Source organism: Stegodyphus dumicola, chromosome 4 (assembly GCF_044657685.1).
Source record: "Stegodyphus dumicola isolate Sdum_Otavi_A_Nest chromosome 4, ASM4465768v1".
Lineage (NCBI taxonomy): Eukaryota > Metazoa > Arthropoda > Arachnida > Araneae > Eresidae > Stegodyphus > Stegodyphus dumicola.
The window spans coordinates 76932083-76954315 of record NC_140771.1 but is presented as its reverse complement, the minus strand read 5'-3'; the positions used below and the strand labels follow the sequence as shown (position 1 = coordinate 76954315).

Below are 22233 nucleotides of genomic sequence, written 5' to 3'. Positions count from 1 at the left end.
TACGTAAAATAGCATTAAAACTTCAGTTATGCGGAGCTCCTGATCGATTGCTTGTTTTAGATTGAATGAAATTAAGCTTAATGTTACTGTTAATTAGCTTGTTATTAATTTAATTATACATTTCTAATTAACTATATGTTGAGATATTTCCAAGTATATTACTCAAACTTTTGCATCCCAATTTTTAATTTTTGTTTAAAAAAATAAACTTTTATTTATTGAGAGGCCTGATTGATTATATTAATTTGCAGTATTATCTAATTCCTTTCTTCTAGATAAATTTTAGAAAAAACTTCTTAGCATAATAATTTAAATTTATTTACAATTTATACGTCAGTGTTCCAAATGCATAGTAATGTTGTTATAATAGGTTTCATGCTAAGCTTTTTTTAAATTTAACTAAATTTAATTTCTGCAAACATTTACATGATTACTTTAATTAACAAAAAATATTTTTAGCACACTTTGACATGGAATAATTTTTTGCACGCTAGTGAACTCTATTAAATTTTCCAGTCTAGTTCAGACATCTTGACTATTATTGACGTAATTTATTAAAAATATAATTTGTATGCTTTATAATTATTTAATTTATGATATTATTATAATATATGAAAGATGTTTGTAATGCTAATATGTATGTTTAGCAATACGTTTTATTTTCTTTGTTAGCTCTCGCATTTATTACTGTTATTCAAGTAATTAGCCTGCTTGTTAGATATTTTTTACTTGTTCTTGTGATATGTAATTCTATTTATTTATTTTTATTTTCCTCTTGGCTACAATTGGCTTCGAAAAGTGAAATTGTAACCCTGTAGGCAGCAGGGGGAAGAAATTTTGATTGGCACAGTTGGACTATAGCTCGACCCGGGGGGGGGATTTTCATTAGCGCAGTTGGAGTACATCCATTGCTACGTCATCACTCACTGCTTGTTTCAGGGGAAAAAGCTCTATGAGCTAGCCCTTCTCTTTTAAGTCCTGGCTCAGATACGTGACGCGGATTGGACGTTGGAACGTCAGGTGCCCATGCGTACTGTAACATGCCTGATTGGCCGCTTGTGATGAAAATTAAAAAAGTGTTGGAAAGTTTCTCAGTTCGCACTTTAACTTCTGCCGAGTAACGTGTCTGGTTACCATTCAAGGGTGTCATAAGCAGATTATAATTTTCACACAAGAAAATCGGAATGGTATGTTTTTACATATTACATTTTTTTTTAGTAAAATACATGTGTCTGTGTAGAAATTGGCTGTCACTTTGAGTTTTGCTATAGTTTTACATTAATATTTAATGATGTCTCTATTACTTAATATACCTGTCCTTATTAGTCACGGAAATTTTAGAAAAGAAAGTTTAGCATTCATGTATAATTTCTAATCAAATGCAGTAGATTTATTTAGTAAATTGATCAAAGGAAACTTTATTCCACCGATTAATTTTGTTTATTGGATTTCCAAATGAAAAATTCTAATAACTAAGATACGTGTGGTATCGCTGATTAAAAAGAAAAAGTATATTAAATTATGAGGTGTCTGAGTGCCAGAAACCCGGATCTTCTAACCTAAAATAGCATCTCAATGTAAACATTACTTACCTTACATAAAATGAATGTTTTTAAATAGTCATAGAATGAATTTTGGAGCTCTCTTTAGAAGCCTTTTGCTACTCCACAAATTTTTATATTTTTTAAATACCAGTACAAAAATCAAATTGTATAAAATAGCAATAAGTTACAAGATGTTTCCATTTAGCTTGAAATCATAGGTATTTTTAAATTAAAAGAAAAAAAAAAAAAAAAAGGTAACACTAATTCTTGAAAATTTTCTACGTTATTCAGTCTCGAAGTTGAAACTTAAATTTCAACCTAAAATTTGAATTACTGTCTAATGCTTTAAAAAGAATTTGAAGTTACAAATAATAAGAAAATAATTTATAATTTAAAAATAGAGAAATAATAAATTTAAATTAAATAAAATTCTACACTATTGAAAATTCTAAATATTTATAACTATTTAAATTTTCTTCAAAAATTCTAAAGAAATTTAATTAATAAATAAATAAAAATTCTAAAGAAATTAAAAATTAATCGCTAAATAAAATTTTAACTATATTATTAGCTTACTATTTTAAGAAGTTATCACTCACAAAGTCAAGGTGTAAAATATAATTGTGAAATATGCAGCAGTGAAAATTTTGCTATACCACTAATTCATTGAAAATTTTCGTGCTTATTTAAGCATGGAATATTTTAATTTTTTTTTATACGAATGTATTGATATCACTAAATTACTTATAAAAGAGGTTTGCGTCATTTAGGAGAATATTTTATTTTGCCAGGCCATTAAACCGCGTTGATGAAAGGATTTCTTGATTGTGTTTTAAAATATGCACAATGAACAATTATGTGTTCTGAAGTATTAAAAAAAACACGGTTTGGAATAAATTATTGTTGGCAGTGACAGCCCAATACAGTATATAATTTTTTATTATATTATCCCCTTTTCACTGCTAAAAATTTGCTACTGCATTATTACATCGTTAAGTTTTGCCACGTGGTAATTCCAACCACCTGTTTATAAATATACCAGGCAGACCACGTGGTTTTGTCCGTAGCATCATAATATTTGTAATTTATTGTCATAAGTAATTTATATGTTACTGACAAGGGTGTACTCCAACTGCGCTAATGAACCCCCCCGGGTAGTGCTATAGTCACCCTGCGCCAATCAAAGTTTCTTTCCCCTGATGCCTACAAGGTTGCAATTTAACTTTTCGAAGCCAATTGTAGCCAAGAGGAAAATAAAAATAAATAAATAGAATTACATATCACAAGAACAAGTAAAAAATATCTAACAAGCAGGCTAATTACTTGAATAACAGTAATAAATGCAAGAGCTAATAAAGGAAATAAAAGGTATTGCTAAACATACATATTAGCATTACAAACATCTTTCATTTATTATAATAATATCATAAATTAAATAATTATAAAGCATACCAATTATATTTTTAAGAAATTACGTCAACAATAGTCAAGATGTCTGAACTAGACTGGGAAATTTAATAGAGTTCACTAGCGTACAAAAGATTATTCCATATCAAAGTGGGTTAAAGTGTGCTAAAAATATTTTTTGTTAAAGTAATCATGTAAATGTTTGCAGAAATTAAATTTAGTTAAATTAAGAAAAAGCTTAGCATGAAATCTATTATAACAACATTACTATGTATTTGGAACACTGACGTATAAATTGTAAATAAATTTAAATTATTATGCTAAGAAGTTTTTTCTAAAATTTATCTAGAAGAAAGGTATTAGATAAACAATACTGCAAATTAATATAATCAATCAGGTCTCTCAATAAATAAAAGTTTTATTTTTTTAACCAAAAATTAAAAATTGGGATGCAAAAGTTTGAGTAATAATATACTTAGAAATATCTGAACATATAATTAATTAGAAATGTATAATTAAATTAATGACAAGCTAATTAACAGCAAAATTAAGCTTAATTTCATTCAACCTAAAACAAGCAATCAATCAGGAATTCCGCATAACTGAAGTTTTATTGCTATTTTATGTAGATTTGCGTATAAAATGAATATTTGCATTCGTGAAACAAGTGAATAATGTACTGATAGTCAACAGGAATTAAAATAACAGTGGTTAAAAATATGACTACTTGTCAGAAGGCATGCAAAGTTGCCATAGCTAGAGAAATTGAATGACTAAAACTCATAAAGTTAAGTGCTACAGTGTGAAAAGAAAATTCTGAAATAAACATGTTCAGAAAATTAACTGGAAAAATAATCTTTAATTTATTGATATCCAATATAAACTCTATGCTTTTGGAAAAATGCTACATATAATTTGCACCGAGGTATCAATCACCGAAACCGAGTTAGTTTCTTTCCTTATTAGAGGGCCCACCAGCGGCTGAGCGGTAAAGTCGCTGAACACTGGTAGTTCGGTCCGAGGTTCGAATCCCACGAACGGGCTGGCTGCATGGATGTTTTCATGATTTTACCCATCTGTAACCTGTATATGAGCCAGTTTCCCTTAGAAAGTCCTCCTCGAAGGCATCCCTCTCCTTAGGCAGACAGCCCTAGTGTGCTTTGCCATAATTAAATAAACCAAATCTTATTAGAGGGATTTGTAAAAAGGTATGCTAAGGGCAAAATTTTTTAAATATTTTTAAAGAATCAATTTAAAAAGTATTTTTACTTCATGAACTGAAATTTTTATGCTACATTCGTACACAGTAAATAAGTACAAAAAGAGAAAGAGCTGGGGTATCACTGGGACTAGAAACTCGGGTCAAACTACCAATGTTCAGTGACTTTTTTGCTTGAAGACCTTTTGAAATTAGGCTGAACAATATATTAAAGCAAATAAAAGATACAGCACATGTAAGAACAAAAGTGGGCTGAATTAAAGATTTACATGTTTAATGAATGAGTTAAACTTACCTGTATGCCATTATTAATATTAGGAATGTAGCATAAAAGCATGAGTGAGGAAGGCAATGGCAATCTAAATCATTGTAATCTAAATGTATAACATTATCAGTATCTGCTATTAATTTCAATACTGCTGAAAAAAATTATAAATGAATTATATTATAAATCACATGAAGTCGTTGCGTTATAAATTACAACAGTTAGAAATATTATTAGCGTGATTTAGCGACCATCTTTGTTAACAAATAATTTCAATTAATTAATTTTACAAATAATTCAGCCTGAAACTAGGTTAGAAAATAATCTACATGCTGAAGATTAAGCTTTGCCAAGGCGTTAGAAACATCTTCAGTTAAATAGAGTTTGATGAAAGAATTTGTAAAAATTATGATTTAAATATAAATTGGCATAAATACAATAAAAAGTATATATATTCTACATACATGAAAACTTGAGTACAGTGCAACAATATGTGAAAAAGGAATGGATTAAAAGGGAACTGAAAATCACAGGATATGAATACAAGGAAGTTTGACTTTTTTTTAATTATGAAAATTTTGCTGACGCTCATAATTATCAGTTCATTAATTAAATGTGTATTAGATGTATGCCAAAGTACATCAGGTGGAAAACAGAATAAATATTTAAATGTTTCTAGTATTAAAATATGGAATTTGTAACAAAGTTAAATAACCTTAAAATAACTTTAATGACTAAAAATGGAAAGCTTAATAACGGGAACATATTGCAGTAATATTAGTGTGAATTTAGAATTACTTAAGAAGTCCGATTTTTAGATTTAATAAAGATAACTTTTTTAATTAAATTAGAACTGTTTACCTAAAATGGTAAATTTAAAAATTAAAACCATTTTGCTATCTAAGATTTGTTAATATTTATCTAGACAAGAAACTTATTTAAGGTGAGCTACAAATCCGATATTTGATAGGTTGATTATGTATCAGTTTTGTGTATGTCATTAATCTATCAATTTTACTATTGAAAACTGATATATATATATCAGCGACTAAAATCTACAACTTGGAAAGTTTTTCTTACAGAGAATAAAAAAGATCTGGCTCATCATTCCTTTAAGCATCATAAAACTTTAAAATGAGTGTAAAAGAAATTTATTTTTACTTTAGCACATGCAAGACTTTAAATTAATATTTGTTTTGCATGCACAATTTTTACAATATTAATAAACAAAAATAAAGGTTTGCAGTCTCTATAGAATGTTCCATTAATGGCGATAAATGACTTATTGTAGCACCCAATCTTCTTGTGAAAGAAATAGGGGACAGGAAACGTTGCGCAGTTCGTGGATTAGATAAGAGGGGGACGGAGATCTTCGATCAGATTTGGCACAGTTCGTACCCTACCACTGACAATATCGCTAAAACATAATTGGTGGAAACCTGTCATATGCTGGCTACTTGCAATTGGTAATTTTGTTTTACAGACCCTTAATTTTCCGCTTGTTTCGAAAATTGCGGGCATAATTAAAGGCTATGTTTTAAAAAATGAGACCGTTTTGTAGTTTTGTTTACTGTCTGAATTTGTAATATTCTTTTAATATCAAAAGCGTGTAAGAGGAAAACATCTAAAATGTTCTTAAATTGCTTTTCTTGTTCAAAGTTCTGAAGTTTCTGTTAATAAATGAGTTATATCATTTTACGATATTTTAGTATCTTAAAGCTAAAATTTCTTCATATGCTTTCGCGTTGCAGGAAATTTTGGAATAATTGCCACTGTAAAAACTTCTCCATGAGGTATAGAATGATAAATTTTTAATATGACAGAATTTAATCTAAAACATATGGTATAGTTTCCAACCCCTCTATAAATTTGATATTAATTAAAGGATATTTATCATCACGTTGAAACATGGGGAATTATTTTATACGGAAGAAAATGTTATTCAGGATACGGTACTGCATATTTTTTTTACTTTATTGCTTGCTTGCAATGAGCGTCTCCTTTGTGTGGGAGTTCTCTTTATTTTTCGAACCTTACTTGTTTGATGGAAAGAAAATGTAAAATTGGGCTTAAGTGGAAAATGAGTTTACCTTGTAGTATATGCACAAAGAATATATCTGCTCTGATATACGTTAGGATAATGCATATGGTCTAAAATTAATTACTTTTACCAGTGTTAGGTTTCAATGCATAGCCTATTTCTCTCTTCGTGATGCACATACCAAATAGTAGCTAATTATTAAATGTTTAATATTTATAAAAATAACATTTGCAAATGTAGTTTAGAGTTAGTATTAGTTCATTTCTCAATACTTCAATGAAAGTATAATATTGGATAGAGAGTTATTTAGAAAAGTGGTAAACAAAAATTTAAAAAATTAAATAAAAAAAATCTGGAAGCTTTAAAATTTTATATTTACGCCTAGATGGGCATTTTTTTAACATTTTGAGCTTTATTTCTTAAATATGTTCTTCTCACATAAAACGCATAAAATTGACTTCAACAGAAATACTAAAAAATATTTAAAATCAGCATGTCTTATATATTTTAGAATTTCCGATAGACAGACTCGCGCCCTGGTGCGAAAGTTTTTATCCCGAACAGTGTCGCTATTGTTCGTTTTGAGATCGTTCACTTTGTAAATAAAAAATTCGTTAATTTTTTACAAAATATTAAATAGGTAATAAATTAAATTCAGATTTCGTTCTTCCATGTACCCGTGTTCTGGTGAGGAATTGCGTTATTCGAAATTTTATTGCTGTAGGTACCAACGTCTTTTACAATCCGAGATACATACACACATTTATGCAGATTCTTTATTGTTTAACTTCTTTAATGCACCTGTGAAGTATTGCATAATAATCCAGTATGGTATAATACTCGATCATACATTTCGAAGAGGCAGAGCACCATGAAAGGTCGAAAAGAAATAAAAAGATTCTAAAAACACATACGGCCCACCAGCGGCCGAGCGGTAAAGACACTGAACACTGGTAGTTCGGTCTGAGGTTCGAATCCCGCGAACGGGCTGGCTGCATGGGTGTTTTCGTGGTTTTCCCCATGTGTAATGTGTATACGAGCCAGTTTTCCTTAGGAAGTCCTCCACGAAAGGCATCCCTCCCTTTAGGCAGATAGCCCTCGTGTGCTTTGCCATAATTAAATACACCACACCTAAAAACACATACGCAAAATAGAGTGATTTATAGCAAAGGTTAAGTTGAATGGAATAAAATACATTAGAAACGAATAAAAAATTATATTGCAAATATTAAATAATATCAAGTGCTAGCAAGATGAAAATAGTAGTAAAAAATGATATTAGGTTGTGGAAGGATGAAAGAAAAGAAAATGCATTAATCCATGTTCTGTTTTTTTTGCCACACTACTTGTTCTTACATTACTCTTAACGATTATTATAGCTTAAGTTTTCGATAACTACAGCTTCTCGTTTGATACGTTTTTTGAGTGATAAGTTACGTAAAAGTAGTCCCTGTATATTTAAAAAAATTAAGCTGTAAGATAATATCTCCGTCCTTCCAGAATGCCTTCGTGGTGTAATAGTAACACACTCTGTGCGTATTTGAGAAATCCAGGTTCGAAGCACGGCGAGGCAATTGTTCATTTTTCATGTTATCCTGCTTCAAAATAATCTAATGACTTTACACTGGCACCCGAGGTAAAATATGATTGAAAATAATTCTTTATATACTCAGCATGTATTCGAGCAAATCACTGTTCGAGTCCCGGCTGGGAATTCTTCTCCAGCTTTGCTTTTCTTTCTTTTTTCAAAAAAAAAAAAAAAAAAAAAAAACAAGGACCCTATAAGAGAACTTCAGTAATTCTTTAACTGCAGAAATTTTGCATGTCTTATCAAATACGTTTGAATTCTAAGCACATGAATTGTGCTTTACAATTGGAGAATTGCATTAATGTGAAGATACAAAGCCCGAGAACTGCATTTTAATCGTTATACTTTAGAGTTTATCATTAGGAAAAGAATAGAATACTTTTATTATCCATCTTCATACGTGCTTATCAAAATTTAGTGGAGAAAACTCAGCTTACTATGTCATCATCCAATAATTAAATTCCTTTGCTCATATTTACCGAAACGATGATTCTTTGCCAGCATTTTGGGAAACGTAGGATGTCTGGTGAGTTGTTTATCATGTGTGGTTAGACGTGTAGATTGGAACATATTCAGCACATTTTATTAAAAAAAATTAATTTGCATGAATTCTTCGAATAATGTAGTTTAAAATTCGGGCAGTAGAATGCACAGTAAAATTTCATGTATAATTTCACTAAATTTATTTTCATATATTAACATTAAATTGCATTATTACGTATAAGTAAATTATAGTTAGCTAAATAAATTTAGAGAAATTCCATTGAGAAAATTGTAACTATTCAGACACACACAATCTAGTTAGCCATTTAAGATATTATAATCACATTTTAAGTTATTTTCGAAGTCAAGAAGTAGTTATGTATTTATTGCATGGGTCCTTAACATACAGTCAAAAGTCGTTAATCCGGACTCGTCGGGACTTTGGCGATTCCGGATTATAGATCATCAGTTTAAATCTCGTAAGATGGCACGCAGAAATTCTAAAATTAAAAATATGAAACCGTAATTTATGAAATAAAGAACAATTATGATCTAAAGGGTATCAAAATTTAGAAAAAAAAAAAGCTTAATATTTATTTGTTTACTTTATTAAACATTTCTTTCAATGTAAGTTGTTTAAGTTGCTTCGTTTTATGAGATAATACTTTGTCTTTAATTCCATAAACAGACATAATTTCTTGTTCAGTTACAAAGTTCCGCTGTTCAAGTCCCGTCATTGCTGTGCCGAGAATACCGACTAACTTGTCAATCGAAATTTTTTCGTTTTCACTAACCTCTCTGTCACCTTCTTCATGTCTTTGTCCATTTTTTGCAGTAATTCCACTTTTTGTTTGATGGACATCGGAACATACTTTCGTTTTGTAGATCCTTTGGGAGCTCCAGTATCGGAAATTCTATTTGACATAATCGAATGTTCAAGTTTACTTTTATAAAATTGCTCTTACAGTCTACAAAAAATAATAAGCCGGAAATAATTCGAAGATTAAGGAACAACGCAATCATCAACATTAACTGAAAAAGATAATTTTAGCATATACCGTTCGTTATACATAAAACGCGCACATGAAAACGTATTCTGCGCTTGTGCACACACATATGCGCAGTCGTAAAGGTCTTATGCGCAAGCGTAAACGCCTATGACATGTGTCAACGCGGCGCACGCGCAGAAAGATTTTAGCTTTGAAGTCCGGATTACAGATCATTCCGGATTATGGGTGTCCGAATTAACGACTTTTGACTGTATTTTAAAGTTCGGTTAACTACACTGGTATGAATTGATATTCGCATGCGTGTTTTGTTAGAAGTGATAAAAAGAACCAGGAAAACAGTAAGAAAGAATACGCTCTTTATAGATATAGATAGCTCAATCCTTTTTCCAGGAGCAGCAATATGTCAATCTATATTCTTGTTCGCATGTAAGAGGAATGCGCGAAAATTTCTGTTTGCCCAAATTCATCAAGAATTAAATTCCTAGTTTTTCACAGATTATTCCTTTGGGTTTCAAAGACTGCCGTGAAAAAAAAAAAAAAAAAAAAAAAAAAAAAAAAAAAAAAACCTCCATTATCTATTCATGAACATAAATGTTGAAAGTAATGCTAATTAGATAGCCGCAAAAGTAATTCTTCTGGAGTTCCTAATATCTCATTTAAATAGTGACCCATACTTTCAGATTTCTTCTACGTATTGCTACTGCATCATAAGTAAATATGGTCTAATTAGAAATACGTTGGGCATTCTACTTGTGCTAAGTATAAGCAAACGAATTCTTTGATACATTTTATTTCAGTTAATAATGGAATAAAGGCATAAAAATGTTCATTACTTCAAAATAGTATATTAATAATAAAATAAAAACAGGTAATTAAATACATTATTATTAGTGATATACTATGTTCAATAATATGCATGAAATTGTTTATTTAATATGGTAGCATATTAAAAGTAATATGGATTGTAAACAATAACAAGAAAGATAAAGTGTGTATATCCAGATAATAGTGACGTGAGCCATCTATTTCTTTTTGCTGCTATTGGTTCAGATTTAAGGGAATTTTGTAGGTTTATCTATCAATAACAGGTTTTTCTTAGTTAATGTAAATGAAACCATTTTTTTAAAACACATCACTTTTTGCAGGCTATAAAGAATCTTGTTGACGCAGCGATCCATGCTTTGAAGAATAGAGACACTACAGCTATCAAACAGTATTTAAGAAGAGGGTCCCATGCGAATTATATCTTCATTTCAGCGACAACTGGTAATGTTCGACAATCCGCTCGGAGTCTGTTCTTACGATTTAAATGTCCTGTACCAGGTAAACTGAATTGATTTGCATATGTAGTTTACAATGTTTCATGATGCAAAAGAGCCAATAAATTTAAAAATATATTTGTTGCTGTAAATTAATGAAAGCAGTTTCTTAAGTAAAATTAATAATCAAGATTTGAGATTGTTACCAACTCCCTGATGTCCAGCAGAAACATTTGTGATTTTTGCAACTTTAGTACATTTTCATCACTTGTTCTCAACTTGCTTTAGCCTTGAAGGCTACATTCTTTACCATTTGAGAGTGAATTGAATGGTCCACGTTTAGTGTTCATCTATTTTCATTTTTAAAATTATCTCTTTCATCTAGCATCAGAAGCATTCTAGAAAAAGTTAAAAATGTGGAAATGTTGCTCAGATAATGTTTTTCGAGTTTTAATGAAAAAATGAAATTAAGGTCTCAAAAATTTAATTGTGAGCTTAATTTACTAATTTCTTTTACATGCATTTAATTAAATACACTTTTTAAAAATAATGTTTTTTAAATTTGTTTTCTACGAAACCTAAATTTTGGATTTTCGTTTAGTTAATAAATTTGATTTATAGCACTCACATTTGTTTTTGGACACTTGCGTTTTCCAGTTTTAAATGCAAATACCAATTACTAAATATTAGCAAAATAATCTTTGTTTTTCTTTTGGGTATAGTGTTGAACACTTTTTTTTTAAATCTGTTTTCGAAAAAGTTATTCAAAAGGATTTTTATTTTAAAAAGGAAAATTGTCTATTAAAAAATTTCTGAAAATAAACTCACACACGTATATTTGGACATTTTGAACAAGCAGCTGATATTTCATGAAAACCTGAAAATAACGGGATATACAATATTTCGCTAGACATCCTTTGGCAAAAATTACACATTTCACACCCGGAGAAGGCATAAACATAAGTTGTCTGATCCTTCATAATAGGTAACGGTGGCCGCATATTAGGTTACTCCACAATAAAATGACCACCACTTCTGTCCTTAGGAGTGGCCAATGCAGCAAAAAGGGAAGTGCCCGATATTCGATTTAAAAAAAAATTCTATATTTTATTCTAATACACTTTTGCACGTAATATGAAAATACATTCTGCATGAACATGATGAACTGCTCTCATTTAGAATTTTTATAAGAAGATTCCGTGAGTTTATTTTGTATTAAGAAAACTCTAATTGTGCCTCTCGAGTTTATTCCATTTTCCTTTTGTGTGTGAGGGGGAGAGGTATTCTCTTTTCCCCCCATAAAATCAAGACAAAAATATTATTTGTGTTAATAATTTTACAGATCTTAAATAACATTTTCTTATAAATGTTTGTGATCAGGAACAAAAGAAAGTATCGTAAAATCGTCCTTTCTAATGTAATATTTATGTAAAAGAGCTACAAAGACTTCAGAAATTGCTGTACTTTGATATGAACTTTTTTATAATCTTTTAATAAATCATGTATGAATTCATATTTACGTACTATCTAGATGTTTTCATATTGGGCAATTTTTATTTTCAGAAAACTTCACATATCCCGATTACTGGAGTTTCAATTATGACGACGCCTTGGGGAACATTCTCCTCCAACTGGCCGTAATTATTTTTGATTACGATTTAACTAAGTTGCTTCTAGAAAAAGGAGCAAATGTAACCAGCATTGACATACAAGGACGTACAGCTCTGCATATTGCTTGCCAAGAAAATTCTATAGGTAAGGTTAAAATATTTTGAATATGTTTACATTTTCCCCTCATTAACACAATGAAATAAATCGTACGTTGGAAGAGCAATTAATATACCGAGTACCTAATTAACAGAAGAGTAAAGAATTAATTTTGTGGAATGTTATACTGTTACTATTATACTTACATCAATAAGAAATTTCAGTTTTCTTAACCTTATTGCCATTTTGCATGTAATTTATGTTATCATATGTTATTTTAAAATATCTCCATTAGAAAATACGAATTCAAAAAGCTCAGAAATAAAACAAATTATAATATGGATTATTTATTTGTAAAGGAGTCATTTTTTAATCATACAAGAAAGTAATCAAACAACTTTAACAAGGGCATTTACTCACCAACATAGATGGAGCGTACCAGCTGCTGAGCAGTGAGATCATTAAACTGTAGTTGTTCGAGCAGCGTTCAAATCGTGGAAAATGAACTGGTTTAGAGGTTTTCTTCAAATCTAACGCAAATATGGCTGAAAACTTGATTTCTTTGGAAAAATTCAGATAATTTAATCTCTAAAGATGTGAACATGCATTTTTGTTCGTGTGCCTCTGAGGAAGTCTAAGAGCGAGAATCTGAAACCGCAAGGGTGTAAACAGAGGAAAAAACGCAGTATGAATAGTGTTGTGTGTGCAGGGTGTTTTTGCGCGATATCTGTATGTAAGGACAGAATAAAAAACTCTTTTCCTTCAAAAAATTATAAAACTGCTTTAAAATTAATTCTGAGGAGAATTTTTCGTGGCGTCTGTAAGTACGTACATACGTTTGTGCGTACGTATATATCTCGCATAACTCAAAAACGAGTAGCCTCAGAACGTTGAAATTTTGTATATAGAACTGTTATAACATGTAGATGTGCACCTCGTATTTTGGTTGCAATCAACCGCACCAAACATATATAAATATATTTATATACGAGAGTTGAAACTTTAATAGTGGCAACACAGCTGAAAAAAATGCTGCGCAACAAAACCAAAGAATATCGCATATACCACACGTAAATTACATACCTACCTTACCTCTCAGCAAAAAGACTCGTCCTGCCTACGTCATGCGCATGCAGAGTGACGCGAAGAACGGATCCTTGTATTAGCTCGCGGTCTAAAGTATGTGTTGTCAGGATGTTTTCAAAACAAGAACAACGATGTTGGATAAAAATTGAATGTGCCAGAGGTCGTACAGCACGACAGTGTCATCAAGGGCTTCAAGAGGCTTGCGGGGAATCTGCATTGCCTTACAGAACCGTAGTAAGATGGGTGAAAGCATTCAATGAAGGACGCCAAAACGTGGCAGACATGCTGCGGCCAGGTCGTCTTAATGTCAGCGATGCAGACATGCAAGCTGTTGCCGCTTTAATGGACAGTGATCGCCGCCAAACGATTCGTCAGCTGGCCGGACAAACAGGATTAGCGCATACGACTGTGCTGCACATTCTTGAACGAACGCCTGTCCATGAGAAAAATTGCTTCACGATGGGTTCCACATCAATTGACGGAAATGCAGAAACGGCTACAATACGATGCTGCCCGAATCAACCTGGAGCGCGAAGGAGATGCTTTTTTACGCCGTATCATTACATTGGATGAGACTTAAGCCCGATCGTACCAGCCAGAACTGAAACGCTAATCAAACGAATGGCGTCATCACGGGTCATCACGACGTTCGAAATTTTGTCAGAATCCCAGCAATGTGAAAGTTATGGTGATTCTCGTGTACGGCTGTGATGGTGTCATCCTAACGCATACCGTTCCCCCACAGCAGACCATCACTGCGCAGTATTACTACTCATTTTTGGAGCACAATCTCCGACCAGCTTTGAGAAAAAAACGGCGACACTTTCTGCAGAGCTCTCCTCTCATTTTGCATGACAATGCTCGGCCGCATGCAGCGCAAGCTGTGACTGATTTGTTCAAGTGATGGGGCTGCGAAGTGCTTTACCATCCACCATACTCCCCAGATCTATGCCCTTGTGACTATGACTTAATTCCTAAGATGAAGGAACCGCTTCGTGGCACTCGCTTCCAAACTGTTCCTGAGATTCTTGTGGCAGTAGACCGGTCCATTCAAACTATCAACAAAACAGGTGCTGCTACAGGTATTCTGCGACTTCCACATCATTGGAAACGGGTTGTACACAATGCTGGCGACTATATTGAAGGACTGTAAAACATGGCGACATGAAACACTTTTGTATTCCTTATAAATAAATAGTTGCCACTATTAAAGTTTCAACCATCGTATATATATCCACTTTGTTACCCGGCTCAACGATCTCAGTTTCTTTACTCTTATATGTTTGTAAATTGTACATTTTTTTCTTTAAAAATGATTGAATTATGTTGTTTTTATCTTCCGGTTAAGGATTTTATGCCTTTAGTAAATCTGTGTGCAATATTTTTAGAATTATCAGCAATTTTAAAGTTGTTTAATTGCCGCTAAGCCTGTTTTTAATGGCGGCCTTTGATATTTACATTTGAAGGATTTGTTGCCAATCTAGAGAAACTTAGCTTCGCGACAACAAAGATAACGCATTCATTTATTATTGCCAATTAAATCATGCTTAATTCTTTCTGGAATTTTTTCGAGGAAATAAGCGTTTGATATTTACTTCGTAATTTTTAATACAGATATTTTGAGTTTTTATGTATTTTTGCCTTCTCGCGAAGTAAGAACTGAGTAAATTAAATGAGAAATACTCAATCGTCTGTGAAAAATGGTTTCTTTTTTGTTTTATTTGTTTAATTTCTTTTATACATATTTCTAGCTTTATTATAGTATTTGAATAGAGCATGTGGCAATGATTAGATAATTCTTTAAATGATATACATTTTATGCATTCTGAGTTATAATAGGAATGAAATATAATACTGTTAAGTAAACCTAGCGCCAGAGTGTCGCTATGGTAAACAAAGTGAATTTTAAAGAATGCATTTATTCTATTGTGGTTTATGCGCTGTCGGAGAAGTACGTTTAATTCAATAAGTTTAAATAAAATGCAAGAAAAAATGCATATAATTTAATATTCCGTACAAGGAAGTCATGTGGTGTACACATCAGATTTTTTCTTTATGCGCAAGCGTAAAAAGGGGATGCATCGTTCATACTTTCAAATAATTTTAACAACGTGCGTAAATCACATTTGATATTATTACAAATATGCCACATTTCAATATGTACACAATGTATAAATTCTTGTATATCTTTGGAAATTTTGAATGAAAAACCAATCTTTTGCAGGTATGCCTAGAAATGCATCTACTTTAAGATGATGGCAAAAATTTGATGGATTATAATTGAAAAATTGTTCTGAAAATTTTTTTAATTACTCTGAAATACAAATTTCAAAAACAAATCAGAAAATAACTGCGAATTTTATTTGGATTGAACCTAAATCTTGAACTGTGAAAAAGAATCAAATAGGGTTAATCAAAAAAGAGATATTAATAAATACATAGAAATTTCAATTAAAATTGCCCTGCTGAAACATTGAGAGCTAATTTTTTAAAAACTATTCGTGTGATTTTTTAGGCATAATCTGAATCGTAGAATCGAAATATGGAAAAAAATCGGTATGCAATTTCAGAAAAAGTACGATTTTATACCTATGTTAGAACAATGCTACATATCAACGTTTCGAGACATGAAAAAAGTAAGTTTAATATCGTAATTCAGCAAAGTAGAACTTGAGATATAGAATAGTATGCCCATTTTGTTTATGAAAGGTGCACTTACTTGGCAATTCCTCCCCATATAAGTTGAGGCTAATGCATAAAACATTTCTAAATTTTATGTTGCTACTCCATAAAAAGGAACCCAATTCACATGTGATATTATTATCGATGATATTTTTCATGTTTTTGAATTTATTATATGATCAAAGCTAATGTATGCAATTTTTTTTTCAGAAACTATAAAGTTATTAACGGAGTGCTCACCAGCATATATTCTTAACCTGCCTAACAATCTTGGACAGACTCCCTTAGACGAAGCTTGTAGATATTGTTCTCCAGATGTTATTCAGTTTCTCTTGCAAAAAGGCAGTAGTGTGGTTGTTCACGAAGACCTGCGATATGATCCTTTCCTAAATGCTGCATTTAACGTTGCAGAATACGCAACGCCAATTGCATCTCTTCTTTTAGATGCCGGTGCAAACGTAAGTAACAGAATCAAACCAGTGTTTTAAATGAAAAATATTTAGTATTAATTTTTAAGCAAAATATATAAATTTTTTGCATACCACTACACAATTCAAAATTTACATTTTGACATGTAAATTTAATGATGATCAGAGCAACTTTAGCCAGTTTATTCTTAGTATTGAATTAAAAAAAATTTTTTTCTAAATAAATATATAATCTTATTTTTCTGGCACGAATTTCAGCAATTCACTAATTTTTATATTTAAAAGAAACTGCAGAAATTAATGTAACTAATTTTAGGAGTAAAGCTGTCATCTATACTTTTAAAATGTCTTTTAAATTTTGTTTCGGGTTAGGATAATTGGCACGATATGTTATTTTCACATTAATTCTTGTATTGATATTGAGTAAAAGTTGTTATATTATATTAAATATAAGTCATGACGTCATGGTATTAACCTAAAGTGTCAAATGTTTTTGTTTCCTAGTTTAACAACAACAACAAAAAAAAAAAAAAAATATTTATAAATTGTATGTTGCATGGAAAGAGCGAATTCATTTCATTTATATTGAAATATATTTATACATTTTCTTTTCAACTGTACATAGAACGCGTGGGCTTCAACTGAGCGAATGAAAATCCTCTCCTCGTAACGCTATAGTCCAACTGCGCGAATCAAAATTTCTATCCCCCATTGCCTACAGGGTTACAATTTAACTTTTCGAAGTCAACTGTAGCCACGAGGAAAATAAAAATAAAGAAATAGATTTACATATCAATAATCAGAAGAACAAGTAAAGAATATCTAACAAGCAGGTTAATTACTTGAATGAAAGTAATAAATGGGAGAGCTAACAAAGAAAATAAAAGTTTTGGTAAACATACATATTAGCATTACAAACATCTTTCATTAATTACAATATTAGAGCAAAGAGTATTATAATAATATCATAAATTAAATAATTATACAGCATACCAATTATATTTTTTTATAAATTGCATCAATAATAGTCAAGATGTCTGAACTAGACTCAAAAATTTAATATGGCGTGCAAAAGATTATTCCGAATCAAAGTGTGTTAGAAATATTTTTTGTTAATTAAAGTTATCGTGTAAATATTTTCAGAAATTATTAGTTAAATTTAAAAAAAGCTTAGCATGAAATCCATTGTAACAATATTACTATGCGTTTGGAACACTGACGTATAAATTGCAAATAAGTTTAAATTGTTATGCCAAGACGTTTTTACTAAAATTTATCTAGAACAAAAGAATTAGATAAACAGTACTCCAAATTAATATAATCAATCAGTACTCTCAATAAATAAAAGCTAATAACTAAAAACTAAAATTTGGTATGCAAAAGTTTGTGTAATATGCTTGGAAATATCTGAACATATAATTAATTAGAAATGTACAATTAAATTAATAACAAGCTAATTAACAGTAACATTAAGCTTAATTTCATTCAATCTGAAACAAGCAATCGATCAGAAGCTCCGCATAACTCAAGCTTTATTGCTATTTTACGTAGATTTGCGTACAAAATAAATATTTGCACTCGTGAAACAAGTGAATAATTGTACACTCATAGTCAACAGGAATTAAAATACAGTGGTTAAAAATATAACTACTTGTTAGAAGGTATGCAAAGTTATCATAACTACAGGAATTGAATGATTTTAGAAAACTCATAAAGTTAAGTGCTACAGTGTGAAAAGAAAATTCTGGAATAAACACGTTAAAAAAATTAGATGGAGAAATAATCCTTAAGTTACTGATATCCATATAAACTCTATGCCTTTGGAAAAAGTTACGTATAATATGGGGCAAGGTATCAATCATCGAATCCTAGTTGATTTCTTTCCTTATTAAAGGGATTTGTAAAAAGATATGCTAAGGTGAAGATGAAAATTTTTGCAATATTTTTAAAAAATAAATTTTAAAATATTTTCGCTTCATGAACTGAAATTTTTATAAGACATTTTTACACAGTAAATAAGTATAAAAAAAGAAAGGTGCTAGGAAATTCCTGGGATTAGAAACCCGGGTCGAACTACTAATGTTTAGTGACTTTTCAGCTTGATCATAAGATTGAAATTAGGCTAAACAATATATTAAAGAAAATAGAAGATACAGTACACGTAAGAACAAAAGGGGGCTCAATTAAAGATTTACGTGTTTGGTGAATGAGTTAAACTTATGTGCATGCCATTATGAAATATTAAAATGTAGCATGAAAACATCAGCGAAGTAGGCAATGACAACCCATATCATTGTAATCTAAATGTACGCACTCCACAGTTTTGTATATGCAGCTTACGTCTTAGTAGGAAAAAGAAGTACTGTGAAGAGAGAGACTTTGCAGCAAGCAAGCGAGTTGTTTGAGTTTTGGACTACGATTGGGCAAACGTTTGCAGAAATGCTGAGAAACTGCAGGAAAAGACTCATTGTAGACTTCAATGATTCACTGTAGATATACTGAAGGGGGTTGTTTAGGATTACAATGAGGACTTTAAAGGACTATTCCAATTTGTTACATTTAAGTTTAATTTGTTAATAACGTTTCGTCATGTTTTATGTCTTACACACACAAGTATATACATATGTATGTATAGTATCATAGAAATTCTTACAACAAAGATATCCCAATTCATTTCCACACAAAATGCTGCTGAAATATTAATTAATAATGAAAAAAGTAATAAATCTAGTAATAAATTCACAACTAATTTAACTAAACTAAATTTATTACGTTTTTGCCTATAATATATATATATATATAAATTATAGACAAAAAGTAATAAATTTTGTCAATAATTTATATATACGTAATTTCTTATAAAAAATCATGTTCATAATGATTAGTACGGGAAATGTTGCCTCAGTAGTTTACTTAATTCAATAATGGATTAAGTGATTTTAAACTTTTGACATTCTTTCATTTACTTTTGCATCTTTAAACATTCATTCAGGTGAAGGGATTAGTTTTCTGTATGAGTGTTTAATAGTGATTTTATGGTTCATTAACTATTTGGGATAGTTTTTTTTAACTCTTGTTATTCAAATATTTTGAATTATGTGATATCTTATATCCTCTTTCTTTCGCAGATCAACCATACCCACATTTTTGAGAAAACTGCACTGATAGCTGCTATAGAAATGTCTGCCTCCGAAGAAAATTCAAATATAGGACAAAATTGTTCATACAGAGATTTATGTGTGCTGTTGATAGAACGTGGATGTGATGTTAATGCTGCTGTTTCCGATGGTCGAACAGCTCTCCACATTGCCATTGAAACAAATCAAGAAAAATTGGTTCGCAAATTACTTATTTGTGGAAGTGACATCGACAGACATGATGTAGTGGGTTTTACTCCAATGTTCTATGCGTGTTTATATGGTAGAATGAGATTGGTTAATCTACTTATTATTTGCGGCGCTAGTTTAAGGGCCCAAAATTGGGAAACAGTCATCGAGCTGTTGAGAAGTTCGCAGTTACTCAATGAGCAAAATCTTGAGTTGTTTAATTACGTTATTTATGCATCAAAGATGTGCCTTACGTTGGAACACTTGTGCAACATAACAATTAGAAAACACGTAAGAAATGTGGAGAAAGATACTATTAAACTGAGATTACCCTCGTTACTGCTTAAAGAACTACAGCTTAAAGACTGATGGAAAAATGCATTGATTTTTTGGCTTATGCATAAAGTCTTAGAAAAGAGGACTCGTTACCTCAATTCTAATTATGTGTAAATTTTTTGTATAAGATGAAATATTTAATAAAAGGGTTGATATATCTTAAATGTCCATTTTCGTTTTTCACATAAACGAGAACTTTTTTTAATTTATTGTTTGTCATTCAAATAATATTTATTGCTCTTTTCCGTAAGTTTTTCTACTAAGCCAACAAAAACAAGCAATAATAACGAAGTGCGTGTAGTGGAGCTAGAGACAGTGTTTAACACTTTTTGGGAAAATGTTTGTATTTTTAAATATATTTATTATTCCACAACTATAATTGCTGTATTTTATAGTATAAAAATATATAGTATATTATATTAATGTGTACTAGTATAGTTACTTAGGTAAATTCTGGCAGACTTGAAACAAAGAGTAACGATGAACATTTGGTGATTATTATTACTTGCTATAACGACAATGAATGATGTCAATTGGTTAATAGCAAACAAAAGTTAAATTATTTAACCAATCAACATAAAAGTCAGTTTTCATCAGAAATGAAGTCAACACAAACATAGGATAGATTATTTGTTAACATACAATTAAAACTGTGTCCACATTTTGCAAATTGAGCATTACACCCGTTCTTCTTCATCAGCAACGCTGACAGTAGTCAACTCATAACCGCTTATGTGTTTCACACTTTGTATCTGAGCTCAAATTCCTCCCTTTCCTCATTTTATGTCTTTCTTTCTTTATTTATTTATGTTGATTTTTTTCATCTTTTCTTTTTTTTTATTATTTTTTCATTTTCTTTTACCAACATTTCGGTTTTGGGTGTATGAGTTACAACGGCAGAATTCCTTTTGCATCGGCCACTATTAGACTGTTTCCGAAGTTAAAACTTAAAAAGAGGTTTCCTCTTTGATGGTCAAAAATCAATTTTTCTATTTTGGGAAAGAAAACTAGATAGAATAAAGTAATTCGAATAATCTGAATGCTGATATTTAAAGAAGAAAGAATTAAACTATTATTTAAAGAAAATATATATTAAACTACATGGACATCTCGGCGCAAGCTGCAATATGTTACAACTTGCCCCATCGTACGGTTCGGACTTAATTTAAAGATTTATGTGGAGAAGTTAACTACCTTCACTCGGTAAAGAATGAGGATCGTTCTTTTCACCCACAGAACGTATAGTAACTACAGCAGATTAGAGTAAAATAAGGCAGTTGTTTATCGCTTCTTCGGGCTACTTAAACACAAATTTGCATCACTTGATGCTTAATTACAGTTAATTGGCACCTTCTTGCACTAACGGAATCAGAACAAAAATCAATAGCCACCACATGCATGTGGTTCGACTAGTCTCTCTTGTCGTTGGCATCGTCTTTCAGGTAAGAAAGCAATGTTCTGCGTGTCGTGTAGGGCCCTTTGATGGCTGCAAAACTTAGCGCTTCCACATGTATGAAAAATATTACTATTAATAGAAGAAATTAAAACACCGTTCTAAAATTTAATGTATAGAAAAATAAATAGATAAAATTTTTTAGGAAAAACCAAAAATCTTACCTTAAACAAAAATTTACGAAATATTTTTTAGGTAGTTAATGGTGAAACAAAATGCTCTCAGTATTCAATTCAACAGGTATTGGCTGGACTTATGTAAAAGGACTAGAGATGGATAAATCCTCTCCTTTAAGGTATTAGAAGGGACTTGTTCACTCACTGAAGTGAATCAGTTCTTTTAATAAGTCATTGGTCACTAACAATGACTTTCATGAATGCGCTCGGAACTGGCGTGGAT

General features: G+C 30.8%; 1 protein-coding gene across 1 annotated transcript; it reads left to right on the top strand.

The window, feature by feature from the left end:
- Positions 1 to 1070: 1070 nt before the first annotated feature.
- Positions 1071 to 20538, top strand: LOC118179483 (nuclear factor NF-kappa-B p105 subunit-like). The gene is made up of 5 exons (XM_085814253.1): positions 1071 to 1187; positions 10703 to 10880; positions 12380 to 12571; positions 16502 to 16749; positions 19848 to 20538. The coding sequence occupies exons 1-5, from the start codon at positions 1185 to 1187 to the stop codon at positions 20412 to 20414; spliced, it is 1188 nt and encodes a 395-aa protein (XP_085670379.1). The 5' UTR covers positions 1071 to 1184; the 3' UTR covers positions 20415 to 20538.
- Positions 20539 to 22233: the final 1695 nt, after the last annotated feature.